The sequence below is a fragment of the Lepisma saccharinum genome, chromosome 9 (genome assembly GCF_977018435.1).
Source record: "Lepisma saccharinum chromosome 9, izLepSacc3.1, whole genome shotgun sequence".
NCBI lineage: Eukaryota > Metazoa > Arthropoda > Insecta > Zygentoma > Lepismatidae > Lepisma > Lepisma saccharinum.
This window is the reverse complement of record NC_139237.1, coordinates 54,348,217-54,374,238: the sequence shown is the minus strand read 5'-3', so window position 1 is coordinate 54,374,238 and position 26,022 is coordinate 54,348,217. Positions and strand designations below refer to the sequence as shown.

At 38.9% G+C, this 26,022-nt stretch overlaps 1 protein-coding gene across 1 annotated transcript in view; it reads left to right on the top strand.

The window, feature by feature from the left end:
* Positions 1–347: 347 nt before the first annotated feature.
* hoka (membrane protein hoka) overlaps positions 348–26,022 on the top strand; it is a 56,615-nt gene continuing 30,940 nt past the window's right edge. The window contains exon 1 of the mRNA XM_083129045.1: positions 348–486. Coding sequence (XP_082985171.1) covers positions 441–486 — 46 coding nt within the window. The 5' untranslated portion in view covers positions 348–440. The remainder of the gene's footprint in view (positions 487–26,022) is intronic.

Below are 26,022 nucleotides of genomic sequence, written 5' to 3'. Positions count from 1 at the left end.
TTAAAAAAGTTGTTTAAGGTAATCGGGGGTCATTTAAGTGGAGGGGATTGCATTCAGCACTTGTGTTTTTCATTTGGAAATTTTAATTTGTTAAAATGTCGGTACGGGCAGTAGCTCCATCAGCTCCCTCTGCGTACGCCAGTGATAGGGGAAGTTCTTCTTGTGAAATTGTATGTTAATTGACTGTATCGTTTTTAAACGTGCGACTTCCGTTCCAACTTCAGGTCATTTATTCTACCTTGCGCAACGTCCAGCAAATTCCACCAATCTAATAGAAATGAAAGCGTGCGTAGGCCGCATTGGTGTGATGCCATCTATGTACACAAGATAACCAATCTCCCTGATAAAGGACGCTGACGATTCTTTGAGACGGCCGTACTATTGCGCAGATAGTTCTCGATAGGGTGTGGTGACAAAGGATTTACTCAGTGTATGTGAAAATGAGTCTCTTACGATCAACTTTCTACTTCACAGTTATTTCGTTCGGTAAGTGTTTGGTCTATTTGTATATCTAGCCTATACTCAGGATATTAGCAGTAGTCCTATAGTTTGAACGACATATGTTTCAAAAGAAGCAGTTCGCATTCTTCTCGCCTAGGTCACTACAGAGAACCTCCAAAGCCTAATATCCTGTAACTTATTTTCCAGTACAATCAGATGGCTTGAGCTTGACATGGCACTATAAGAATATAAAATTCGCCCTCTACCATCCATCAAGCGTTCTATGTACTTGTAAGTTCTAACCAAAATTTCACTTTCGTGTAATGGCGGCCACCCATATCTAATACCCAAACAATACTAGCGATCTGAACTTTGTTGTAAGCTTCCCCAACAATGAGAACTTGGTTAGACATAACGATAATTGTTGATTATTTTCGTTATCTTCTAACATCAATAATTTTAAGGAAATGATCATACTGTGGATGCAGAAGAACATGCCTACCAGTTCATTGGTAATTGTCTACATATCATGGTCTTATGTGTAAACGGGGTGACTTAACTGTTTATTGAACTCATTTTATTCTGTGCCAAGTAAGTGTTTAGGCGTATTACACAGTTCTTGCAAGATAAAATTATTTTCTGTCTATAGTGGCACAAGAATGTGTATGCTTTGGTGGACACAAAATGAAACCTCCACATCTATTTCATTCTGGGCCATTTTGCGTTACATTTCTACCTCTTGGATTAAGTGCGACGATGAGAATGAAAGGATCATGAGTCAAACATAATGAACTGGTTTCGTTCCTGGGACCTTTGATTTCGTAGCTTCGTTACGACGACAACTTCGCCATAGAGGTCGGTACCTCCACATCTGCCTCCTCTCTCTCGCTGTGTGTGTGTGGAGGATGTGTGTCTTAATATAGCTTCCTGCATTTAGGTAAAATTTGGAAAACCTAGCATGCCCCCCCCCCCCCCAAGAAATCCACAAAATAATTTCATTTTTCTACTGTTTCTAAAGCCTGTATCCGTGGAAGAGTGTTGAACGTAACGCGCTGTGTATAAAGAAAATATGAAAAGTTAAAACTTACATAATTTTTATAGTATGTGTGGTAAAAAAAACTCATAATTAATCATCAGTCGTGTATTTTGAATAAATTCAAACTGAGATTGAATTTCATCAAAATTCAAGGTTGGATAAAATGTTTCTCATTATTTTATCCTTTGCGCTTATTTACCAGAAAGATGAGCTCATAACGAGCATTTCAAATTAGCATGTTCCGAAGTTAAAAAGATTTCCTGAAACATCTTGAATAACGTAAAGCTTGAACAAAGTACAAATAATGTTTTATACTGGATACAGTTGGTTTGATTTTAAAATTCCGAGAGGGAAGATAAACTGTGGACGCTTCTAACCAGTTAATATTGATAAACGTGTACTACTCTTGCACAAAGTGAAATTCATTTGAGTTTTCTGTTCCATAAATTAAATCTTTATCTTCTATAAACCTCCTACACTCATTTTAAACCGTTTTCCACCAAGTATCACAGTATAGTGAAATAGGACAGACAAAACAAACTTTCTGATTACTTCAATAGTTTTATTTTTCACAGCATCTTCTTGTGTTTAATAATTAGGTATATTATTTGAGGATATACAAGGAGTATAATTTGGATCGAAGGATTTAGGGAAGTACTGTACCCCTTTCCAAAGCTTTGCTTTAGGGGAGGGGTATAATGTATCCTGCAGCACTGGTTGTCTATCGTCAAACTATTTCATGTGTCTTTCTACATAATTGGAATGAAGTGAAATGATTCACTAAGAAATGATTACGGACACTCCATTGCCCTACCTGTCCCCACAGCAAGCAAAAAAAAAAACTAGATAAATAAATACGCTTTTAGCTCAAATAAACATTTTAAATGGTTTTCTGAAGTATAGCAGATGTATTTTCACCACGAAAAATATTAAAACAAGTAAGAATTGTTGATTTTATTTTGTTCGCTTTGAAGTCGCTCAAAGATTTTTAGGAAAACTTTTCAGATCCTCAGTTTTATGTTATTGTTGTGTAATGACTGCCTACCGGTAGAAATAGGGAGCCACCACATCATGAAGGCAACAGTGCCTCCGGGAACCAGTTGGACCACAAAACAAAACAAATCAAAAAATTAAATCCACGGCTAGCTATGCAAGGTGACCAAAACTGATCCAAGAATCAAGACCTATAAACATATTGATAAAATTTACACACACTGTCACAAACTAAATTAGCAATAAAGAGTTGAAATTATTTGGCCAATTACATAATGCATGCAGTACGCGTACTATACTACAGTTTGCACATTACCTTGTCTGCCGATGCACATTAGAAAGAAAAATATATATAAGCGCGCACTGAGTTCATCGTTGGGGCCCAGTCTTCTAATATGGTCCTGATGTCACGTTTGAAGAGATATGGAAGGGGGGGGTAATAGATGAAATGATAGCGGTCCTTCTGTATACCAGCTACAACCACTGGTGGGTTCCTTGGTCGTCTCCGGTTCAGTCCATTTCAGAGCGCTTGATTACTGTATAAGCTGTTCTGCAGGCATCTTAACGTTTGACTCGCCGTACTTGACGATGCTTCAACACTTTCCCGTTCACGCATCCGAGCGTCAACAAATCAGCACTGCACACAGTTCGTACTTGGCGCTGTTTTACACTTGCACGTTCACACGCCCGAGTGTCAACAGATCCGCACTGCTCTCGTATGCGTACAAGGCAAAGAATGAAAGAACTTTTCGAGAGCGACCACTTTGCCTCCTTACTTCTTCACCGTTAAAACTTAGACTGTCCGTCCCAGGACTCTCCACACTCCTGGAAACACTATTTTGCACTATTGTGCTCCCCTGACCAATCAGGAGCTTGCACTTTCTTCTCCATTATGCACTACTGACAATGAACATGGAGGGTGTGTGACCTCGCAAGTTTACAGCGTTATATATAATTCACCCTTTTACTAAAGTCGACAGAAACATGCCTAGATTCGAAATTTATGAAGGTAAATAGTTCTCCATTGAGCTTAATTCTGAAATTTACACGCAAGGGATGCTTTCGAAATGGTGACAGGCTTGTAAATATTCGAGAGACAAATATATGATCTCACAGATGGACAGAGAAAAGGCTTGACGTGAGAATGTCTGAAAATATGGTGCGACTCGAATCGGAAGAGACCCCCCTAGAATGGAGGGTGTGGAGCCATCTAGCATGGAAGAAAATCACTAGATTTAGAAAGTTGAAAGAGGAAAAGACAAAGTGATACCTTTACATACTTATGCCGGTGAAATTTTGATATGCCTGGCAACACTGACGTCCAGACGCGCATTTTGTTGGGGAGACCTAGCTCTATTGTTACATTTTTTTCAGCTTTCTAGACTGGCTGCTGCATTCTGTCCCTCGGCCGTGAAAGTCGCATGGTGGTAAATTCACGTAACTGTGACAGCACCATGCTGTGCGAATGAGGTGGTCAAAAATAGGGGTGACGTCCATGAGAGTTCCCACGACCCACGCTAACTTTCGAAAATAAGAAATAAAATAAACAAAAAAAATACCTTGGGGTGGACGCTGGGAAAAGTCCATCACAGAACCCCCCCTTCGGATTAATCACGATGAAAATCTGAATAATCTGAATATTCTACACAATAAATTATTTGGGGCATGTGCCTGTTCACCCCCTCACAGTACGCCGAAAAAAAATACAAAAATTTACTGGGGAGAACTTACAAAATATAATCCTTATGAATAGACAATATACAGAAACAAAAATAAATTTATACATGTAACCATAAAAATAGAAGTACAAAAAGTTTAAATATTCACAAATACAAAGAATACACAAGTACATAAAAGAAAATAAAGATTCCCTTCTGGATCCGGAAGAGGTCTTTCCACTTTCTTTCCTTTCAACCTGTCCCTGGAAGGGTCGCAAACGACCTGTGGTCATTCATTCATTCGCCGGCGACCTTCAGCCAAGGATTCCTTCCTACAGCTGGTCGACCGTTTCCTTTTCTACAAAAGGACCCCTCTTGTTAGCCGCACAGTCATAAATACCTGACACTTCTTCCTTTTTCCAATAAGCCGAAAAAATATATATATTTATAATCTTCTTATCCTCTTCCCTTTTCTTTTCAGCAATTGCTGGCGAAACTTTTTCATTATTATTTACAATTGGCACTTTAAACATGATGCACATTACAATTACAAAAACACTAATGATGATGATGATAATAATAATAATAATAATAATAACAATAATAATAATACTAATAATACAATAGACAAAACACTAAAAACACTAAATTACACTTAAATTCCATCATCAGCCTCACTGTACTATTCCAGTGTTGCAGTGTACCGGCGTAGGTTGGTGGTGTTGTAAACACCAATCTCCTTGTTGCTTCGTGGGTTGGACAAGAGATATGCATTGGGCCCTACTTCCTTCACCACCACGAATGGGCCTTCAAAGAGATGCACGAATTTTCTGTAGATCCCTTTGTCTACATTTGAGGTTGCAAAGGACCTTTTTAGAACATAGTCTCCTTCGTTGAATGTTGTCAAGTGTCCTTTGTCGTGCTGTTTCTTTCTAGCAGCCGCAGCTTTTTCTAGATTTTCCCTGGCTCTCATTAGCTTTACCTCGCGACTGGAATCGTCGTTTAGTCGAGGGATATTGAATATTCTCCTTATTTCCTCCTCCGGGTTTCTGTTGAGAAATAGCTCGTAGGGAGCGTATCCCGTCGAACTGTGCACGGCCAGATTCATGCACTTTGTGATGTCCGGAATGTGTTGCGGCCACTCACGATGTTTGTCCTTTAAGCTAATGCGAAAAAGCCTCCCTATCTCCCTCATGGTTCTCTCCACAGGGTTAGCTCTAGGGTTCTTGGCACTAATGAATCGCACTTCGATTCCCCTCTCATTCAATTCCTGCTTCCATCTCTTCCCCGTAAACTGAGTCCCTTTGTCTGTGAGGAACGTCTTTGCATTCGGACAAAGTACTAAAAAGTCATTCACAATCTTATTTAGGACTGCGTTTGTTGTGGCTTTCTTCAACGGATAAACCATCACAAACTTGGAGAAGACGCACAGAAGTACCAGGCAGTACTGGAGACCGTATCTCGCCTTCGGTAGTGGACCTATAGATCAGCTGATATAATTTCGCCAACGTTACTTGCCACCACTGGGTGCATCGGTCCTTTCATCTCCTGGTTAGAATATTTCGTCCGCAGGCAGAGATCACATGCATTCACGTGCTTCTTGATGCTTGCTCTCATCTTCTTCCAAGTGAAGAATTCGGAGATTGCAACGTGAGTTTTCTGTTGTCCGTAGTGGCCTCTCTTGTGATAAAAATCCATTATGCCATCCGCTAGGCACTTCGGAATGCAAATCTTGAACACTCCGTTTTCCTTTTTGCACAAGATGTCATCTTTTATCACATAACGAGAATTTTCTTCTCTCTCCTCTTCTTGGTGTCCCTCTAGGGATCGAACTATTGGCCCTAGCACTTCGTCTTCTCGTTGCAGCTTCGGAAGGTCCTGCATCGACGATCTTGTCTCCTGCCCTTTTGCTTTCTTCTCGTAGGCTCTGGCAACACTGCGATTCTTTTCTCTGGCTTCTACAACTTGTGCCGCTGCGACCATCGTAGCCGGGGGGGTTGGTTGACAGCTGTCCCCCGTCACAACAAACGGATTCGCTACCTTGATGCGAAAACTGCATTCCGGCTCACGACATTCCTCTCCACATGGTTCCAATTGTTTCATTGGAAGGAGCGGTGCCATTACGTCACCATCGCACCTACAGATGGGCCCTTCGCACTCGTAGCCAACAGTAATGTGGTTCGCTTCTTGTTCAATACTTTCGCACTCGGCGGAGACAAATTTTATTTCTGTGTATAGGCCACTGCATCTCAATCTCATCGTCTTGTTGTGGAAGTCCAGGTGGGCGTGGTTGTCCTCTAAAAAGTCGTTCCCCAGAATTACAGGTTTAACCAGGTTCCTAACAACAAGGAAATTGACGTCTACCGTCACACCTCCAAACGATACAGGCAGATAAGTCTGCGTGACAATCTTTGAGGCCCTGGAACCGAAAGCTGAAATGATTTTCAAACATCCAACGCTTAATTGTGGCAGGTTGGCGTTTTCCTCCAATAGGGATAGCCATATCTCCTCGCTCAGGCAGCTGTGGCTAGCCCCGGAATCTAATAGCGCTTCACACATTTTTCTCTCTACGAGGACATTTACAAGGGGCAAGGGGCGGGGCTTGTTAAGAGCATCTTGATTATTCTCATCAAACACCTTATCAAATAACGTATTTACGTGTGCATTTTCTTCCACGAAACTCTTCACATGTGTTTCACACTCTCCTTCGTCACTGTAGTCACCTTGGTAATCAAAATTCCTGTTTTCGTTGCTTATGTCGTTTTCCCGGGGCCGGGGAGATGACGTCATACTTTCACTCCTTTCTCCCCTTTCCCGTTCTGGCTGTCAATCGCTGCTTCGCCTTCGATCCACGTCGTCTTGCCTTGCATCCATTATAGAATTGACGTTCATTTGTTGCCTTTCTTCCGCATCATCCCTGGTCGGTCCATTATTGTAAGAGTCATTATAACCTTGTTGCCGTCTGTCGCCTCTGTCCCGACGGGGGGCGTTGCCTCGAGGTGGCTGTCGGCCGTGTGGTTGAGGGTCGAACCTGAGTGACCGCGAAGGGTTGTCATCCAATCTGAATCCCCTGCTGCTTGCACCGGCGCGAGAGGACCGACCGCGAGTCTCAAAAGTATTTACTTGCCTGCGGTTGCGATTCTGCACAGAAGCCAAGTTTTGTGTCGACGTGTAAGTTGTTTCCTGCACCTCCCTAAGCACGTTAAGTAGCTCGTTACATGTTGTAATTTTGAGTCCTAAAACTGCTCTCCTAACATATGCTGGGTACTGCTTCAGAGCCACTTGCACCAATGTTTGCTCAGAGAGAGGATCCGGCAACACCGCATTTCGCTGCACCAGGTCCATGAAATATTCTGCAAGGGTCTTCCCGTCTCCCGGCGCGTACCTGCTTGTGTAAAGTTCGGCCTTCATTTTTATGAGTTTCTCTTCACCCAAAAACTGTGCCATAAACCGCTTTTTGAAAACTTGAAAATCCGTGAAATTGCGCTTATCGATGTTGAACCATGCTAGCGCACTTCCTCGAAGGGACAACCCGACGACCTTGATCTTCTGGTTCTCCGGAATCTGCGCGAGATCCATATAAGTTTCCATCTCTTGGATATAGGTGCAAGCTTTTAATTCATCCTGATCTTTGGCGTCGAACTTGGGTAGCAACAGGTCCCTCTGCAGATACACATTTGCCGCTGCTATCCCCGTACCACACACTGAAGCGGGGGAAGTGTTGGCACTCGCCGCGCGTCTGTCGCAGTTGCTTTCCAGCGTATAAACTCTGCGTGTCTCTGACGAGGCTGTGCTTGAGATCTGCGTCCTGAGAGCTTGAATCTCCTCATTGATGGTCTCCCGCACTCTGCTATCTCTTCGTTCGATTGTGGCTTCAAGATGTTGAGACAGGGTGTCTCGCAAGTTCTCGGATATTTCTTGCATCCGGGTCTTCTGGATCTGATCCATGGATTCCGCAAATTCAGCCCTGATGTTATGCAGGCTCTCTTCAACAGTTTCCGTCCGCTGCTCTAATGATTCGGTTCTGTCTGCCACTTCATCGATCGCCTTCCCTAGCACGGTATTCACCCTTTTGAGGTCCCTCTGCATCTCTCGTTTTAAATCCTCGTTCGACCTCTGCATCTTGCGTTCAAGTTCTTCGAATCTTCGGTCCATTTTTTCATCCTGCCTTCTTTCCAGGTCTCGAATATCCGTCTGAAGGACATCCAGCTTCCCCATGATGGATTGTAGCATCGCAAACATCTGAGCGTTGTCGACCGTTCTCATCTCACCCGCGATGGTTGTCATATTAGCTTCGCTTCTTCCCTGCATCTCTGGAGTCTCAGTGACGTCCCCACGATCGGCGAGGTCTCGCCTTTCACCTTCTCGATCGCCGACTCTTCAACAGAACCAATGAAGCTAGCCAGCCTAGTGTGCTCGCGAAAATTATACCTCGAATTCATGGTCGGTTATGACAAAAACGTTCAATTGCTACAACAAAACAAACACTACTACTACTAAATATGGGAGGCCAATATGTGAAAGAGAACGAAAAAAAAAATGAACGGCACAAGTATATCAAGATACAACACTTTGAGAGGGGGAGGGGGGAGAGTGGCGTATCAAAAAAGATGTAGAAAAATTACTGCATGAAATGTAAAGGATGATGCAAAAGAAAACAATCGACGCTAACAGATAACATAGCTTAATGGGCAGAAAGAGAAAAGAAATAACAGAGAAACGAGAAAAACGCTGCAAGCGGCTAGCCCTGTCACCATCTCAAAACCAATCTCACGTGCGCAATAATTTCCGTTTTCATAAAGATATTCTACGGGCATGTTTCAAGCCTTTGCATCTCGATTTCCTTTTATTGCTGATATTACTTCCATGATAATTTAAATAATTAGTTGAAAAAAAAATCAATGATTACAATTACTAATATATGACAGATATCCAAATTCAATAAACAGGGTTTCTTAGCTGATTTAACAGATATTGCCCATTAGTTGGGGGCCACTCTGTAATGACTGCCTACCGGTAGAAATAGGGAGCCACCACATCATGAAGGCAACAGTGCCTCCGGGAACCAGTTGGGCCACAAAACAAAACAAATCAAAAAATTAAATCCACGGCTAGCTATGCAAGGTGACCAAAACTGATCCAAGAATCAAGACCTATAAACATATTGATAAAATTTACACACACTGTCACAAACTAAATTAGCAATAAAGAGTTGAAATTATTTGGCCAATTACATAATGCATGCAGTACGCGTACTACACTACAGTTTGCACATTACCTTGTCTGCCGATGCACATTAGAAAGAAGAATATATATAAGCGCGCACTGAGTTCATCGTTGGGGCCCAGTCTTCTAATATGGTCCTGATGTCACGTTTGAAGAGATATGGAAGGGGGGGGTAATAGATGAAATGATAGCGGTCCTTCTGTATACCAGCTACAACCACTGGTGGGTTCCTTGGTCGTCTCCGGTTCAGTCCATTTCAGAGCGCTTGATTACTGTATAAGCTGTTCTGCAGGCATCTTAACGTTTGACTCGCCGTACTTGACGATGCTTCAACACTTTCCCGTTCACGCATCCGAGCGTCAACAAATCAGCACTGCACACAGTTCGTACTTGGCGCTGTTTTACACTTGCACGTTCACACGCCCGAGTGTCAACAGATCCGCACTGCTCTCGTATGCGTACAAGGCAAAGAATGAAAGAACTTTTCGAGAGCGACCACTTTGCCTCCTTACTTCTTCACCGTTAAAACTTAGACTGTCCGTCCCAGGACTCTCCACACTCCTGGAAACACTATTTTGCACTATTGTGCTCCCCTGACCAATCAGGAGCTTGCACTTTCTTCTCCATTATGCACTACTGACAATGAACATGGAGGGTGTGTGACCTCGCAAGTTTACAGCGTTATATATAATTCACCCTTTTACTAAAGTCGACAGAAACATGCCTAGATTCGAAATTTATGAAGGTAAATAGTTCTCCATTGAGCTTAATTCTGAAATTTACACGCAAGGGATGCTTTCGAAATGGTGACAGGCTTGTAAATATTCTAGAGACAAATATATGATCTCACAGATGGACAGAGAAAAGGCTTGACGTGAGAATGTCTGAAAATATGGTGCGACTCGAATCGGAAGAGACCCCCCCTAGAATGGAGGGTGTGGAGCCATCTAGCATGGAAGAAAATCACTAGATTTAGAAAGTTGAAAGAGGAAAAGACAAAGTGATACCTTTACATACTTATGCCGGTGAAATTTTGATATGCCTGGCAACACTGACGTCCAGACGCGCATTTTGTTGGGGAGACCTAGCTCTATTGTTACATTTTTTTCAGCTTTCTAGACTGGCTGCTGCATTCTGTCCCTCGGCCGTGAAAGTCGCATGGTGGTAAATTCACGTAACTGTGACAGCACCATGCTGTGCGAATGAGGTGGTCAAAAATAGGGGTGACGTCCATGAGAGTTCCCACGACCCACGCTAACTTTCGAAAATAAGAAATAAAATAAACAAAAAAAATACCTTGGGGTGGACGCTGGGAAAAGTCCATCACAGTTGCATATGGTAGATTTTCGCAATCACGATAAATACGAAATGTCACCAATGCATAAAAAAAGTGTATTTGGGTTTGAAAGACAACCGAGAGAATTTACGGGGTTCTTAATCGGCGAAATTGGGTTCAAAATGAGAATTGTATGTCATTCGCTTAATGAGAGCGAAATTACAATTGTATGAGACATTTTCGCTTCAGAAAACCTGCACAGGTTCTGACATTTGTTTGTTTATAATTCGTTAATCTCAGTATTTCACTTCAATTTTATACGTTTTTCAGCTATTTTCAAGAATTGAAACTGGAAAATCTAGAAAATTCAGCAGTTGGTATGCTATTTTTTTATGATCTAATTCCACATTAAAAAAATATTACCATCCAAAAATGCTAAACCTTTCATAATTACACAAGATATTAAATTTCATTCTCAATGATAATTTTTTTAAGTTTAAAATGCAAACACCTATGCTCTAAAGTTATTGTAAATAATGGTTACCGCATAATCCATAGATATAAATTATTTTCTATTGTTGATTTGGCAACAAAATATGCCAATCGATATAATTTGTCTCGAATTAAGTTTTCAATATTTTCGCGGCCTTTCATTCAGTAGTATAAAAGTATATACTATAAACTTAACAAATGATGAACCCCCCTCAGGCAGATTTGGCTACACTTAAACCTTGCTCAAGATGAGCATATGAGCTTTTTGCTCAAGTGTAGCACCCTGTCTAATCCAAGATTTTTGTAAAAATGCCCTCGGGAATTTCCCGAAACTACAGTGTACAAATGATGAGCCCCCTCAGATTGATTTGCCCATACTTACAAAAGTTGCATCAGCCAGATTGTTGTCCATAAGCTTGTTAAAAATAAGCCCCTTCTTGATATTGTTTTGGATACACTTGAAATTAAGCCAAAATCCTCATAAAACACACACCCACACACACATATTTACTTCCGGTTTAAGTTCAATTGGGCACCAGGCTCAACTTGCATATCTAGTACTAAAACAATGTAATTCTTCTAGAATTGCTCTGTGACTCTCTCATTTCTTACATCATAAACATATGATTTTTCACCTATGAGAATAACACTACATATAGTGTCATCAGGGAGTGCATTGTGGAATTCACAGATAATTTTAATGTTTGTCCTGTCATTAACCACAACTTGTTTCCTTTTTGAAGTGTTGATGACAAACATGGGTCTCTGTGCTTTGAATTCATCTGGTGTGTAATACATGTCAGTATTGCCAGTAGTGACCCTTTTGTATGCTGTAAATGCTTCATATAATTTAAGGAAATCATCCTTGGACATGTCTAAATTATAATTTTCTCCAGGGAATACCTCATTTCTGCCATTTTTAAGATATATGTTCTTGATGTTGCAGTTATCAAATCTACTTGAATTTTTTTCCTGATTATTGTGTCTTCCAGTCTGAAACAGTACCACCACAAAATCCGGCATGTCATATTGTATACTGGAGAATGAATTTGTAGCATCAAACTCATAATAAGTACCAGCGGCAGGCTTCTGTACACATTGATATGTATAAAATTGTAAAGGTACTTGTGGATTTTTATTATATCTGCTTTGTATTTAAGAGCATAACTGGCTTCATATTCAACAACTGGGATTCTTAGCTCCATAGTCTGAATAATGCATTTGCCTTCATCAGGTAGGGTATTAGGCAAAGCTTCCCCTGTAGAGTTTAATGTACTGTACCTCATCAAAGCATTATTATCATTGGCAGCTCTTCTAAATGTGTTTCTTAAACCACCCTTCCACATAATATCTTTCTAATCTGAGAAGAATCCTGGCAACAGGCGCATAGGGAACAGCACTGTGTGGCTCTTAGATATAATTTTATCACCAGTCTCAAATCCACCTATTTTGTAGTAAGAAGCCTCGGTTTTGGATAATTTTAGTGTGGCCAAAGCTGTGGAGGTAATGCCGGGATAATCCACTCTATTTATAACAACACCATGCTTTCTGATCTCAATTTCAGAGAACAGATGCGGCACAAAATTGTCTACCAATCTTATATTTGAATTTGCCGGATAATCTGTTCCATCGAGCTTTACAACATCAAATTTGATGTATAGATCTGCTCTGTGGGGGTGTAAAGCCATCCCCTACATCACGATCAACCTCAATCTCTGTGTTGGGTTGATTTAAATTTGCAAATGTCCTCCTGTTTGGGGGGAATGATTGTAGCTCATAACTCTCAATATTTTCCATTTTTTTTGTATGTATTTTTATTTAAATATTAATCTCTATGATTGCAGTTGTTGTGGCTCCAGCAAAATCAACTAATTCTTCTTTTTCATTAGTGACCATCAATTCAATGTTATCTATTCTATTATGGAACACAGGAAAATATAATGTTGGGGATGGAGTGTAGATGATGGGCTCCATAAATTCAGAATTAGGTTTAAATGTTGCAATGATGCCAGTTTGTTTGTGAGTGCCTATGCCATTTGATTTGGTGATCATACCCTCAGCCACATTACAGTGAATATTCAGAGTCTCTATGGCTAAGAATTTAGGTATATTAATAGCAGTGTGTTTGATGGCCGGTTCAAGTTTTGTGTTGTTCTCAAAGCCTAACAGCTCTCCTATAGTACCAAGATCCACTGTTTCTGTAGCAGATACAATCTCTACTCTGTTAGTGACAGAATTTTGAGTTAAGACTATACCTCTGGGTAATTGAGCATTTAGAGTGGACAGATTATACTGCCCTGGAGTGATGACAATTTTTTGATCCCCTACTGCAATTTTGTTGTTGTGGTGTGTAATATTAGGGATCAAGTACATGCCATAAAATGCTCTGAGAGCTATTGTTTTGGGATACACTATATCATCATGTAATTTGAGTTTCAATATTGAATTTTGGCTGGTGAGATGGAAAACCCCCATGATGTTTTAAATACCACAAGGCTTTTTGAAAATCTTCAATTGATGGTTTATTTATTTGAGACAGATATCTGAGAACAGATAAACACAAATGTCCACAATTAACATCTTTGAAATTTTCAACACGGGCATTATTGTAATAAAGATTAGTTGATTTTAGATATTTTACTAAATTTTCAGGTGGAACACCTCCAAATGAATCAAACACAAATGCCTCATTTTTTTAAATATTTAAGATAACAAATCCAGTGAGTGCCCTGATTTTTGTACTTATCCAAATTAACAATGCCACACTCTTTGTTGAGTGGTTGTTCTGGTAAAGAATCAGACATGTACACACCTCTAAAATTTTTGATGCCCAGTGGCTTGATTAAAGCTTCAATATCTTGGTTTGTAAGCGGCTCTTGTTTTTTTAAACTTATTCATGGCTCTCTTAACACCTTTGCCTTGTTTCTCCATGGCCAGGTTATGGCGCTTCAATTCATCTAATTCTGCCTTATTCCTTTTGGCATCTATTACTGTTTTTGCTATGGCAGCTGATCCCCCAGCCAAGCTTCCCACAGCCCCAAGTGCTGCTAAGATGGCCGGGATAGTAAATATGAAACCCCCCACATGTGATTTTTTTCTAGATTGTTGTAATTTTTTTAATTGGGGGGTACTAAGCAACAATTTCATACCATGGCCCTTGGCAATACAAGAGCTTTTTTTCTTGCGCTGCTTTTTGGTTAAAAGGCTATCAATAGTTTTAAGAGATTTAAGACCTGCATAAGGTATTTGATACATAACACCCTTGGCCTTCATTCTAGGTTTATTATATATATATATTCACAGCCCCCACCCCAGTTTTTGTTTGGTGTTCATAGCTATGGTGGTCCCCAATGCTGCTATTCTCTCACTGAAAGAAGCATCTTTGCTTACAAATCTACCAAATGCAGCCTCTTCTAATTTTTTGTCTGCAACATGTCTCTTGTCAAGATCAGAATGTGTGTTGTATGCTATGTCATGGTCTCTACAAGCAGCATCTAGGGGATTAACACCAGGATCACCTCTGTTTAATCTATGGTCCAATTTTGTGCCTGGACCACAATACTGATAGCCTGGAATGTGTAGTTCAAATGGCAGCTTGTTTATAATGTCATTAACCAACCCCCGGCCCTCAGAAATATTCCAAAATTTAGGTGGTAGAGTATTAATAATTTTTATAAGATATCCAATCCCCTTAGTGTCATTCACTATAAAATTCGACAATTTTGTGCTTATCATGTCCATAATTCCAACCTTTTCATTGTAAAAATTGTGGTTGCCAGCATTTTCCTCCCCAGCTTTAACCAATAACCTATTTACAAGTTTCCTGACATCATCAACCCACACAAATACTTTAGGCAGGGTGTTTTATTGTTTGATTCCACTGCCAGTCTTAATTTGTGACCATATGGACTTGATTAAGTTGTTATATTTTGCTCCACTGCTAGACTTGACTCTTTTTTGTGTGGGATCATTGTTCTGGTATAGAGCATCTGATTTTATTAATATTTCTTTGTAATGCTCATAATCTTGATCTGTATAGCTGCCAGGCCTTTTCCTAGTCATCAGTTCCCACAATCCAGGTGTGCCGGGATATTTAACAAAACGACCTTTTTCTCCAAGATGAGATTCTGAATATACAATGAGATCATCTCCCATAAATGTTACTCTGAAATTGCCAATTCTATGTATGATGCTACCATCACGCTCTGTGTCGGCATATAAGCCAAAGACCTCATCTTTGTTGTCTTTAGGTGTGCTTAAATATTTTTGAGCAAGAAGACCCAATTCAATAGGATCCTGAGTAGCTTCAATTCTTCGAGGAGCAACAGGACTAGGTGTATGAATACTAGAAAGTGGGGTGATTGGATAATCTAATATGTTCCTAGCAGCTACAGGTACAAGCTCTGTGATTAAATTTTGATTTTGTTCTGTAACAGTTTTGATATTTTTACCTAATTCACTAATAGCATCAATAATAGGTTGTTCTGTTTGCTTGTGTTTTTCATAGATTCCTCGGTTCTCTGATTTCCATCCCTTAAATCTTTTTACAAGATAATCTCTTAATTTAAGATCATCAATGATTGGCCTTTTCATGGTTATTTATATATGTTTCAATGTCTAGAAAATTGTTGATTTTATTTCTGTATTTGCCACTATTGGGTTTCCTTGTCATATCAATTGTGACAAACCCATAACTGTCCTGGTTCCAGCACCTACTGCAAAACTTGGAAATATCATTGTAGCAAAAGTCCCCACCTACATATTCATCATGTATGTGTTTGAGGTTGGTATGATCTTGATGAAACACACATATAAAATTGCTGTTGTCTCGGATCAGCTGCTTCGGTATTTTAGAAAAAGTCTGTGCCAGGTAGAAGCAATCAATGTTTTTGTGTCGGCCCTGTGTAAAGAAATTTCTAACCTTGTTTTGATTATCCAGTATAATGCCATCAAACACAACAACAGAATTATCGAGACATTCATGAAGTGGCTTAACATCTGATTCAAAAGTGGCAATATCCAATCCATCATATAGCTTCATCAGCTGCTGATATTTTAATTGTTCCAAGCTCTTAGAGAAAACATACAAGTGCCTGTTTTTCCAGTCTAACCAGTTGGGTGCCAATAAAAAATTATCAATCATTAGTATAGTTTTACCACAAGCTGATGGCCCAACAATAAGACATCTAATATTATCAGGCAGCAACTTGCCATTTCTCTTAATCTGCTGTTCAGGTTCTGGCAGCCTCTTTATAACATCCCAGGTGCTCATATTATCACTTTGTCTGCATCGACCAGCTGTGTTCTGGAAGTCCTAGCCATTTGACAAATAACTTGTTGCCTTTTCTGCGGATGATTTTTTCTATGAGATATGTGTCAGGCTGTTTGGTTTTGCTGAGTTCTTCTTCATAGAATCTGCCTTTGAGAATTTCTCCTCGGTGATCTTTTATTATATATGTGTTAAGGGTCCCAGGTTTAACTTGAACCACTGTAAATAATTCAGTGCTCCAGTTTCTTGTAAAGCCTCTTTTGAATAAGTGCTTATATTTGCTGATTCTTACTTGATCACCCACCTTGTATTTGGCTTTTCTTGTTGTTGGCTGGCATCTAGAATAATAAACAGTCCTGATCAATTTTTGCTCATCAGATGAAGTTACTTCAGAGGGTTTCATGTTGATTGTGGAATGGACCGAGTTGTTATATTTATGTAGAAGTTCTGGAAGAATATTAAGCCATTTATAATTACCTTGAAGTGTAAATTGTTTATACATAAGATTTTTTAGAGTTTTGTTGAATCTCTCTACAATTGAGGCCTTGAGATCACTGTAACTCGAATAATGTTGTATTGACTGGCTTTTAATAAATTGTTGGAACACAGAATTATAGAATTCTTTGCCATTATCTGTTTGCAATAGCGCGGTGATCATCCACTCTGATTGATGATTGTCCTGAAGGCTTCTGTAACACATTTTCCAGTCTTGGATTTGAGTGGCACAGCCCAGGCAAATTTTGAAAATGTGTCTATTACAGTAAGTAGATACTCGTAGCCCTTGTTGATTTTGTCTAAGTTTTTCAGCTGTCCACTTGCCATCTCAATCAAGTCGCTCTGCCATAAATCATCTATGCCTTTTGTGACTACTGGCAGTCTCTTATAATTATGTCTGGCTTGTCTGTGTAATTCATCAACAATAATTTGTCTAGACATAATATGTAAACAAGAATATTGCAACTATAGGGTGTTCAGCAGCTGATACTACAGGATTTTCTAAATATAATTTGTCTCCTATTTGTATATTAAATTCCAGAGAGCCATCATCTTCAGCAAAAGATGTTTCTAATGTATTGGGATCTGTAAAATCCTCTAACTCTACACTGGTGATTTTTGGTTTGTTGTCAGCATTTGTTATTGATAAGGTGGGGTAGTGGTGTGCCTGTGGTTGAAGCCAATATTTGATCTTGATTGGTCTCAGTGTGCCCCCAACAAAAAACTGGTAATAAAATTGTGCAGGGGACAGCATATATATTTTGCCACCTGGTGTAAATGGTGAATCATATTCTTTGTTGGGGATGCTGTACAATTCAAGAATTATTGTATGTTTTGGATTCTCAATTATGCCGGTTATTTCTTTTTCTGCTGTAACCAATCTGCTTGTTACAGATTCAAGGTGCTCATTGATGGTCCTAACAACATCATCATGGCCTGGCTTGATTTTTATGTCCACAACAAGTTTCTTGTATTGTTGCACAATCTCTTGAAGCTGGGTGGCAAAAACAGACAGAGCATTTGCTTGATTGGATTCCATGGTCCCTAGCTGTTGCTTGATATTAGCTACAATTTGTTGCAAATTTTCAATAACTGCCAATTTTGAATTTTGAGCAGTAAGATCATGGACCTGTCTTCTGATATCCTCAAACAGGGCATGCAGTTCATTAATATGTTGATTAGTTGGTAGAGTGGCCACTGTCTGAGTAAGTTGTTTGATCTCTGTCTGGATATTCTTGATATCTTCTGATTTCAATATGCGATTCACAGCTCTCTTAATATTTTTAAGTTCCTGTGATGTAGGCAGATTTGTTACAGTATTTTGCAAAACTTCAAGTGCCAATTTCACATTATTTAATTCAGAAGCATCAGCCACATTTTGCATAGCATTTTGGAGCAGGGCTATATCTGCCTGAGTGGGTGTTGATTGTTGTAAAATTTCAAGTTTTGTTTGGATATCATCGATCAAGTGATGAAAATGAGATAGCTCAGATTCAGTGTTGAGGTTTTCAAGCTTTGTGATCTGTTGCTGGACACTGACAAGTGTGTCTACAATACCAGGCAGGCGGGATTCTAGAGATTCTCGTACATTTGTCAAATCACTTTGCACTGCTGCTATTGTACCCTCAAGATGGGTTATGGTACTTTGAATTTTTCCAAAATCTTCATATGTTTCAAGTTGCAGCTTAATGTTGGCAACACTCCGAGTTATTGCACTCAAAGCATCAGAAGATGGCAAGTTGTTCATAAAATTTTCAAGTGTCTCAATTTTTTCTTTAACCTCGGCTATGGCATTGTTCAAGGGGTCCAGATTAGGTATCTGGAGTGATTGAATCTGTTCCTTTAGAGTGGAAATCACTAGATCAAAATCTTCTTGTGATTTTATGCTTTTGACAATTGTTTGGAGCTGTGTCTGGACATTATTTATCTGCTCTTCCAATTGCTGTTTCAATTGCTCAGAGTTGGTGGCCTGGGTCTTAAATTTGGCTTGAAGAGCTGTTACAGCTTCTTCTAAACTTTGAAAATTATCCAATGTGGCCAAGTCAGTATATTTTTGAAGCAGCAATTTGAGTTCAGAATCAATTTTAAGAAGAGGGTCCATGCATTGTGATTGCAAATTTGTAATTTCTAGTTGAAGACTGGCATTCAGTGTGGTTTGTAAAGCTTGTAAATCACTTCTTAATTTCTTGACTCTGACATCAAGCATCAGAATCTCATCACTGTGATCTTCATGCCTTGTATGGCCAAATATATCATTAGGCATTTTTGTTTTAGTGGTTATTTATTATTGAATATCTAATTCTTAATTCTATAAAAAAAGGTATAAGCTTGTCATAGGATCCCGGGACCTCAATATACATATAAGCAGTCACCAGCAGAAACAGTATATACAGTGCCAGAAATCATGTTTGAGTGCTTAATTCTATAAATATTTCTCCCTACTGAAATCTTGACATTACCCTCAGGGGTTGTAATAAATTGCAATTGACCACCTACAGGTAATTGGTAATGATTTAAATTATTGTTAAATATGTACAATGTTTTACCTGTTTCATCATCAACATCTGTAAGTATGCTGTTCAGATGAATAATTAACAAAGCACTTAGTTTAGATATCATATCAGAAGAGGGTTGTGGTGTTGGCAGGTCCATAATAGCCTGTTTTTTGAACCCAAATAAGTTCATAGGCATGTTTATTTATTTCAAATCATGCTCTGTAATTGGGCATTGATTACCACTTTTCAAATCACAATGACCCAATGGTAGAGTATGTATGCCACATGACAAAATGCATCTCTTATCATCATGTGGGTCCAGAGCCACTTTTCTTACAACATTTGTAGTCAACAAGTGATCCACACTCTGAATTCTTTTTTCTGATGTTCTGATTGTGCTACATGATTTGAGGCAATTTTTGTAATCTTCAAATTCAAGCTCTTTGTCTACAGTCACTCTGCCAATGCCCTTGGCCTTTTTGGCAACAGCGCCACTACATGTTTCAAAACTGTACATCTTGGCCCTTAACCCAGCAAATGCCACAATAACATCACCAAGTGTCTCATCTTTTAACTTGCCAGGCACCTTTTTGTTGTGGGGTTGAATTTTTGAATGTTCAGTGGTATCAAAATATTTAAACAATTCAGGCTGTGCTATATCTTGATAAACATCTTCTGTTTGAATATCAAGAACAAAACTTTCTGTGTCCATGTACATCAGTTTTACACGATCCTTATAAAAAGGCTTCAACACATCATAATACAATTTTAACATGTGTAATTTGGCCAATTCCAATATCACAGCCCCTACATAAATAGGCTTATCAAACTTAATCTTTGTTTTTTCATGTTGAAAAGTGCCATATTTTCATCATAAATTCTTCTGTAATTGAAGTTGGGCTTTGCTATCAATTTTTTGCTCCGGCTGGGGTCAGTAATTATTTTAACATCAATATGTTTTCTGACATTTTCAATTGTTTTGCCATACACTGAATTGACCATCAATTTAAACAAGGTCTTATCAAATTGGCTCATTGCAGATGTTCGAAGCTCTGTGTTTGTATCAATATATGGCTTCAACCATCTTGAGTGCCTGAACCTCAAAACTTTTCCAACTTTGGTCACTTGAACACCATGATTCATCAGGAACTGGAGGTTTTTGTAATATATGACATAATCCTGTTTTTGGCTCCAGAGTCATCATCAATTTCTTCTGTTTAGAGCCAGGTGAGCACTCAACCTCAGGAATTGGGGGCAGATCAGAAAATGTGTTGTGTAAATCATCAGGAATTGTCAGATCAACTTCTAAGAACAGGCCGTAGTCACTGTCATCAAAATCATGAAGATCTTCAATATTGAAATCTTCAACCCACTCAAGCCCTGCATATGGCAATTTATCCATCATAGCATAACCATACAGGCTGTTTGCATCCACATACAGTATATAATTTAATGACAGTGCTGGATCATATTCAGGAATATATTTGTTATTTGCTCTGGCATATCTCTGAAAACATTGCACCATGCCTCCTCTTATACATTGTTCCATAAACAGATACATATCTTGATCCTGGATCAGATCCAATTGCATTTTAGTGTTTAAAAACATTGCAGACCATGCTAGGCCCGGAGCACTGTAAAAATACATTGGATCCAGCTTATAATTTTGCATGGAAGATTTTCTGAATGCCTGCAGTATATCAGCTAAGAGGGTCACATCAAGTTTTAAATAAGCCTTGTGATAATCACCAAATGTCTGGCATTTTAAATTGTTCCACATCAATTGGGCATGGTGATAATCTTCATCAGTGATTCCAGATCCTCTGATTTTGCTGTAAAACTCTTGTTGTGGTGGCAGAGAACACTCATCAAATTTAGAAAAATCTGTAACATAATCATATGGATATACACCCTTCCGCCTAATTAATTTCAGGTCCTGATTTGGAAACGAAGCACATGTGATTTTGAATTGATCATCAGATAATTGAGTGGCCAGTGTAGCCAGGCTAGCCGATAAAATTCTGTAGGAATCAAGAAATCTTAAGTGAATAGGAACACCATTAACTTTAATTATTTTGCTAATGGCAATATATTTCTCATTATTTTCAGCTAAAATATTTAAATTCTGCTTGTCAAACCCCTCGTACCTGATCAAATGATGGAAATCATAAATGGATGCTCCATGGCAAAATATAGGGACAAATTTTGGTCTCTCGATCTTAATATTACAGCTATTACACAGGGCCATTAAGAATTTACCATCTGTATGAGAATGGTGATGAACCTTGATATTTGTATCTGAAAATTCAGAATCACATACCGGGCATTTTTCTGCATTGTTGAAATCTTCAATCTGTTCCTCTGTTAAAGGCAACATGGGTTTTGATTTTAATAAGACATTAGATGCTATGCAACGGCACTCATTTTCTATTCTATCTGCAAATTTTTTGATGGCATCTGCTCCCATGTATATATCTTCTTTACTAACAACACCATCCTGTACAACCACATAATAAAAACTAGAAGGTTCATGTAACTGGTATGATGTAATTGAAGGTTCATCAGGATCTGGGCTACAGAATGCAAGAGGTTTGAGGTTTGATTCAAAATCACAGACTATATATGCTGGGTGTTCCAACAAGGCTTCAAATTTTTTGAATTTGGCATTTTCACTTGGATTAGGCATCACCATATGAACAGGTTTATGGTTGCCACAGTATTTCAGATGCTTAATTAACTTGTTTTTAGCAATTTCTGTATTCACTTCCCGAACCCCATTTATTATTTTTTTACCATCAAATACAGACAAACATCTTCTGCACAACTTGAATATTGTATTGGATTTGTCTAGTTGTTTTCTGACTAAAGCTTCAAGATTATGTATCAGAGTATAATGGTGTGTATCATCCCCTTCAATTAAGAGCAGATCAATCGGAACAGCAGAATCATCATCAAATGTACTGATTCTGAGAGGTGCTATCAAGCAATTGCCACGGCCAGTAGAACAAATAAATACATTAATAGATAATTGTTTACCATTGATAATCCTGGCCTTTTTTTTCAAATTTATCAATATTCTGAACAGACATTGGATATTCTAAACCCTCCATTGCTTCATGAAAATCATTTTCATGTTGTTTATAATAACTTATTCGCTCAGGATGCCTTGAAACTGGATACAAAGCAGCTAAAATACACCACAAAAAGCATTTCTCATCATTATTTTTTATATTAACCACGGCTTGTTTGTTTTTAATATTGGCAGGTAATGGCAAATATGTAGATCCTTGTAATGGGCTGAATTCAGAAATACTAACATAGAGCTTGTGTGGAGAACCGCATAGGCTCCATCCAGACTCTTTTCCAGCAAATTCTGAGTGTTTAATATTCAATTGATCTATCAAACTGCTTATTATTTTGTCTGAATTTGCATTTGAATATACAGCTACAGTTTCTGTTATGTGGGGCTGTGTAAATTTGGTGCCATTTGATTTCTTATATTGTGTAAACAATTTGAGGGACAGCTTATAAGAGCCATTTTGTGCATTTAGAATTGCCTGCACATCAGAATTTATACTGTTCAAAAAATTCTTAATATCACATTTTGGCTCTGATACAAACCAGTAATCCCTAAGTTGGCCAATAAAACTGCTATGGATAGGTGGTGCATAGCGTGGCTGCTTTGCCGGTCCAGCATTAACAGGTGTTTCATGCTTCCTTTTCAGACCAGATGTAGATGGTTGTGGGGGCAATGTTGATGACTGTGCAGAACAAGAGCCTACATGTCTATTGAAATATGCCTTGCTAAATATTTTATGGCATTTGGGGCATATTTTTGTGGGAGTTCTATATTTGCCTGGGTCACAATTTTTTTGGTGCCTAGCAAAATTGGGGCTGGATATATATTTTTATTACACTGATTGCAAAATATTTTTGATTTGGCATTTTTTGTTGTTGGTTTATTATATAAGATTTACTGGGGTTCAATTCAAAATTTTGTACTTAATATATATACATATTTTGTTCAGCTGTGTGCTTTGTATATTTCTTGTGTATATTTAATATGTTAATATTATTAATTTTTATTCTAGGTTTATTATACAAAATTTTTTGGGTTTTAAATCAAAACTCTATGCTTATTATGACAGGTTGTAAAGCTAATAGCCTACAAGTGGAAAAAGAGAATAAATATTGATCTACACTGACCTTCCGCAAATGCCTGCACAGACATGCATGTCCTAGAAAGGCAATGACCTAGCACTGTGTTATGTATTGATTTTTGTATAACAGGCTGGGACAGATATAAGCCTGACTCTAAATAAGAGTGGATTACAACAAACAAGCTGATTACAAATATCAGATTTTTTATACAAAATATAAGCCCTTTTTGTTCAATATACCAGAAATATATTTAATATGAATAATAAGAAATATTATATATTAAACCGTGGCCGCGGTGGCTCAGTCGGTAACGCGTCTGACTACCATGCTCAAGGTCCCGGGTTCGATCCCCGGCCGGTTCAAATCCGGGAACTTTTCTAACGGTGAAAGCGGCCCCGGCGCCCACCCAGCGTCGAATAACATGGGTACCTGGGGGAAACCCTGGGGGGTAAAGGCGGTTAGGGGCGTGATGCTGATCACATCACCCCCACTCACGACCGGATCAAGAAAGTGTGGGGCGTTACCCCCACACCCCCTATACGCCTTCATGGCGTGGTGCTATGCACAGGGGAACACTTTACTTTTTTTATTATATATTAAACCAAACAGGCCTGTAAGTATGAGAAGCACTGTAACAACACATCTGTACTCCTCAGCCACTCTCACAATACTGGCTGATATGAAATGCAAAATCTCTTTATATACCCTAAGCATGGATTAAAACATCTGAAACAACAAAGCAATCAGAATATAACACATCATCACATTATGTCATAATTAACCAATCAGAAAACAACACATGCATAATATTGGATAATAATTTGTTGCACAGCATGATGCAATAGAAATAAACCAGAAGTAAGCATGTGTGTGTGTGGGTGGGTGTGTGTGTGTGGGGGGGGTGTGTGTTTTATGAGGATTTTGGCTTAATTTCAAGTGTATCCAAAACAATATCAAGAAGGGGCTTATTTTTAACAAGCTTATGGACAACAATCTGGCTGATGCAACTTTTGTAAGTATGGGCAAATCAATCTGAGGGGGCTCATCATTTGTACACTGTAGTTTCGGGAAATTCCCGAGGGCTTTTTTACAAAAATCTTGGATTAGACAGGGTGCTACACTTGAGCAAAAAGCTCATATGCTCATCTTGAGCAAGGTTTAAGTGTAGCCAAATCTGCCTGAGAGGGGTTCATCATTTGTTGAGTTTATAGTATATACTTTTATACTACTTCATTCCACCAAATTTCACATTTAAATCTTGAATATTTTCTGAGAACATTGGTGACAATGAATGACTTCCATAAACAAACAAGTACTACACTAGAAATAATTTATTTTGCGTTCAACTCGCATTTCCTAGTACTTCAACTTCACCAAATCTTATGTCAGTTGTTGTGTTAGTTACGGGGATATCGAAGGGTGACAAGATATACATTTTTCCTCTGGCGAGGTGAACAGACGGACAGATGGAGTTAATACTTAGTAATGTAAACTGTGCTCGATCCTAGACATGGACAGAATTTGGTTAATCATGGCGATGAGGATGAGTGGTGATTGGCTAAATTGATGAAGTCAGAAAAGGAAACACTTATGACCAAGTCAGAATTCTAACCCAGAACCTTCGTTGGCGAGATTGTAAGTCGACCATTCAACGCACTCGATCGACTTCGACCAGAATTTGAAAATTGTTGAAGTATATGACAGTTACATCACCGGTTTAATTTGATTCTGCAAGTTTTCAAATGAGTAGCGAGAGTCCACGTAAACTTCCGAACATATGGAGTTGTGAGCAAGGCTTCATTCTACCAGTTCATGTAACTCTGATGTTTCTACCTTAAAATATTGAAATAATAATCTGTAAAAGGTCCTTTGAGTTGATGTTAATGGTTTCCGCATTCATATTTTTCATTGTTCATCCATTCTCCCCATTTCTCCGTAGGAAATTTTGAGACCGAAACCAAACGCAAGGCCGTGTATCTCGGAAACCAATCCTTCAGTAATAAATGCAACCTTTCAAACAGAAGTACAACTACCACTTACTGCACTGGGCCGTTTTATCAATATCGTGCATCGTGTCGCCTCGGTCTGTTCGTAGCACGTGCGCAGTGAATGATTTTCTACAGACTGGATGGGACCCGTGTTGCTTGTTACTTGTCAATTCGGTGTGAAACCCTCGTGTGGCTTTGGTCCCTCATTTACTTCATTTTTCTTCTCATCGACGCGATTACTTGAAAGAAGTAGGAAAGCAACATAAATTAACCAAATTGAAGTACATGTTTCAGAACTATGTTCTGATATTTTTCAAAACACATACATATGCATGTGATATCTACTACTACCCTGGTTGACTAATCTGTATGTACAGTAGAGTCATGGAAAGAATACTTCCCCCATAGAGCTTTAATATCAGTAGTCTTATGGGGGAAGTATTTCTTTCGACGAGTGTACTCTCCTTGGGGTGGAGCCCGTTAACATCATTG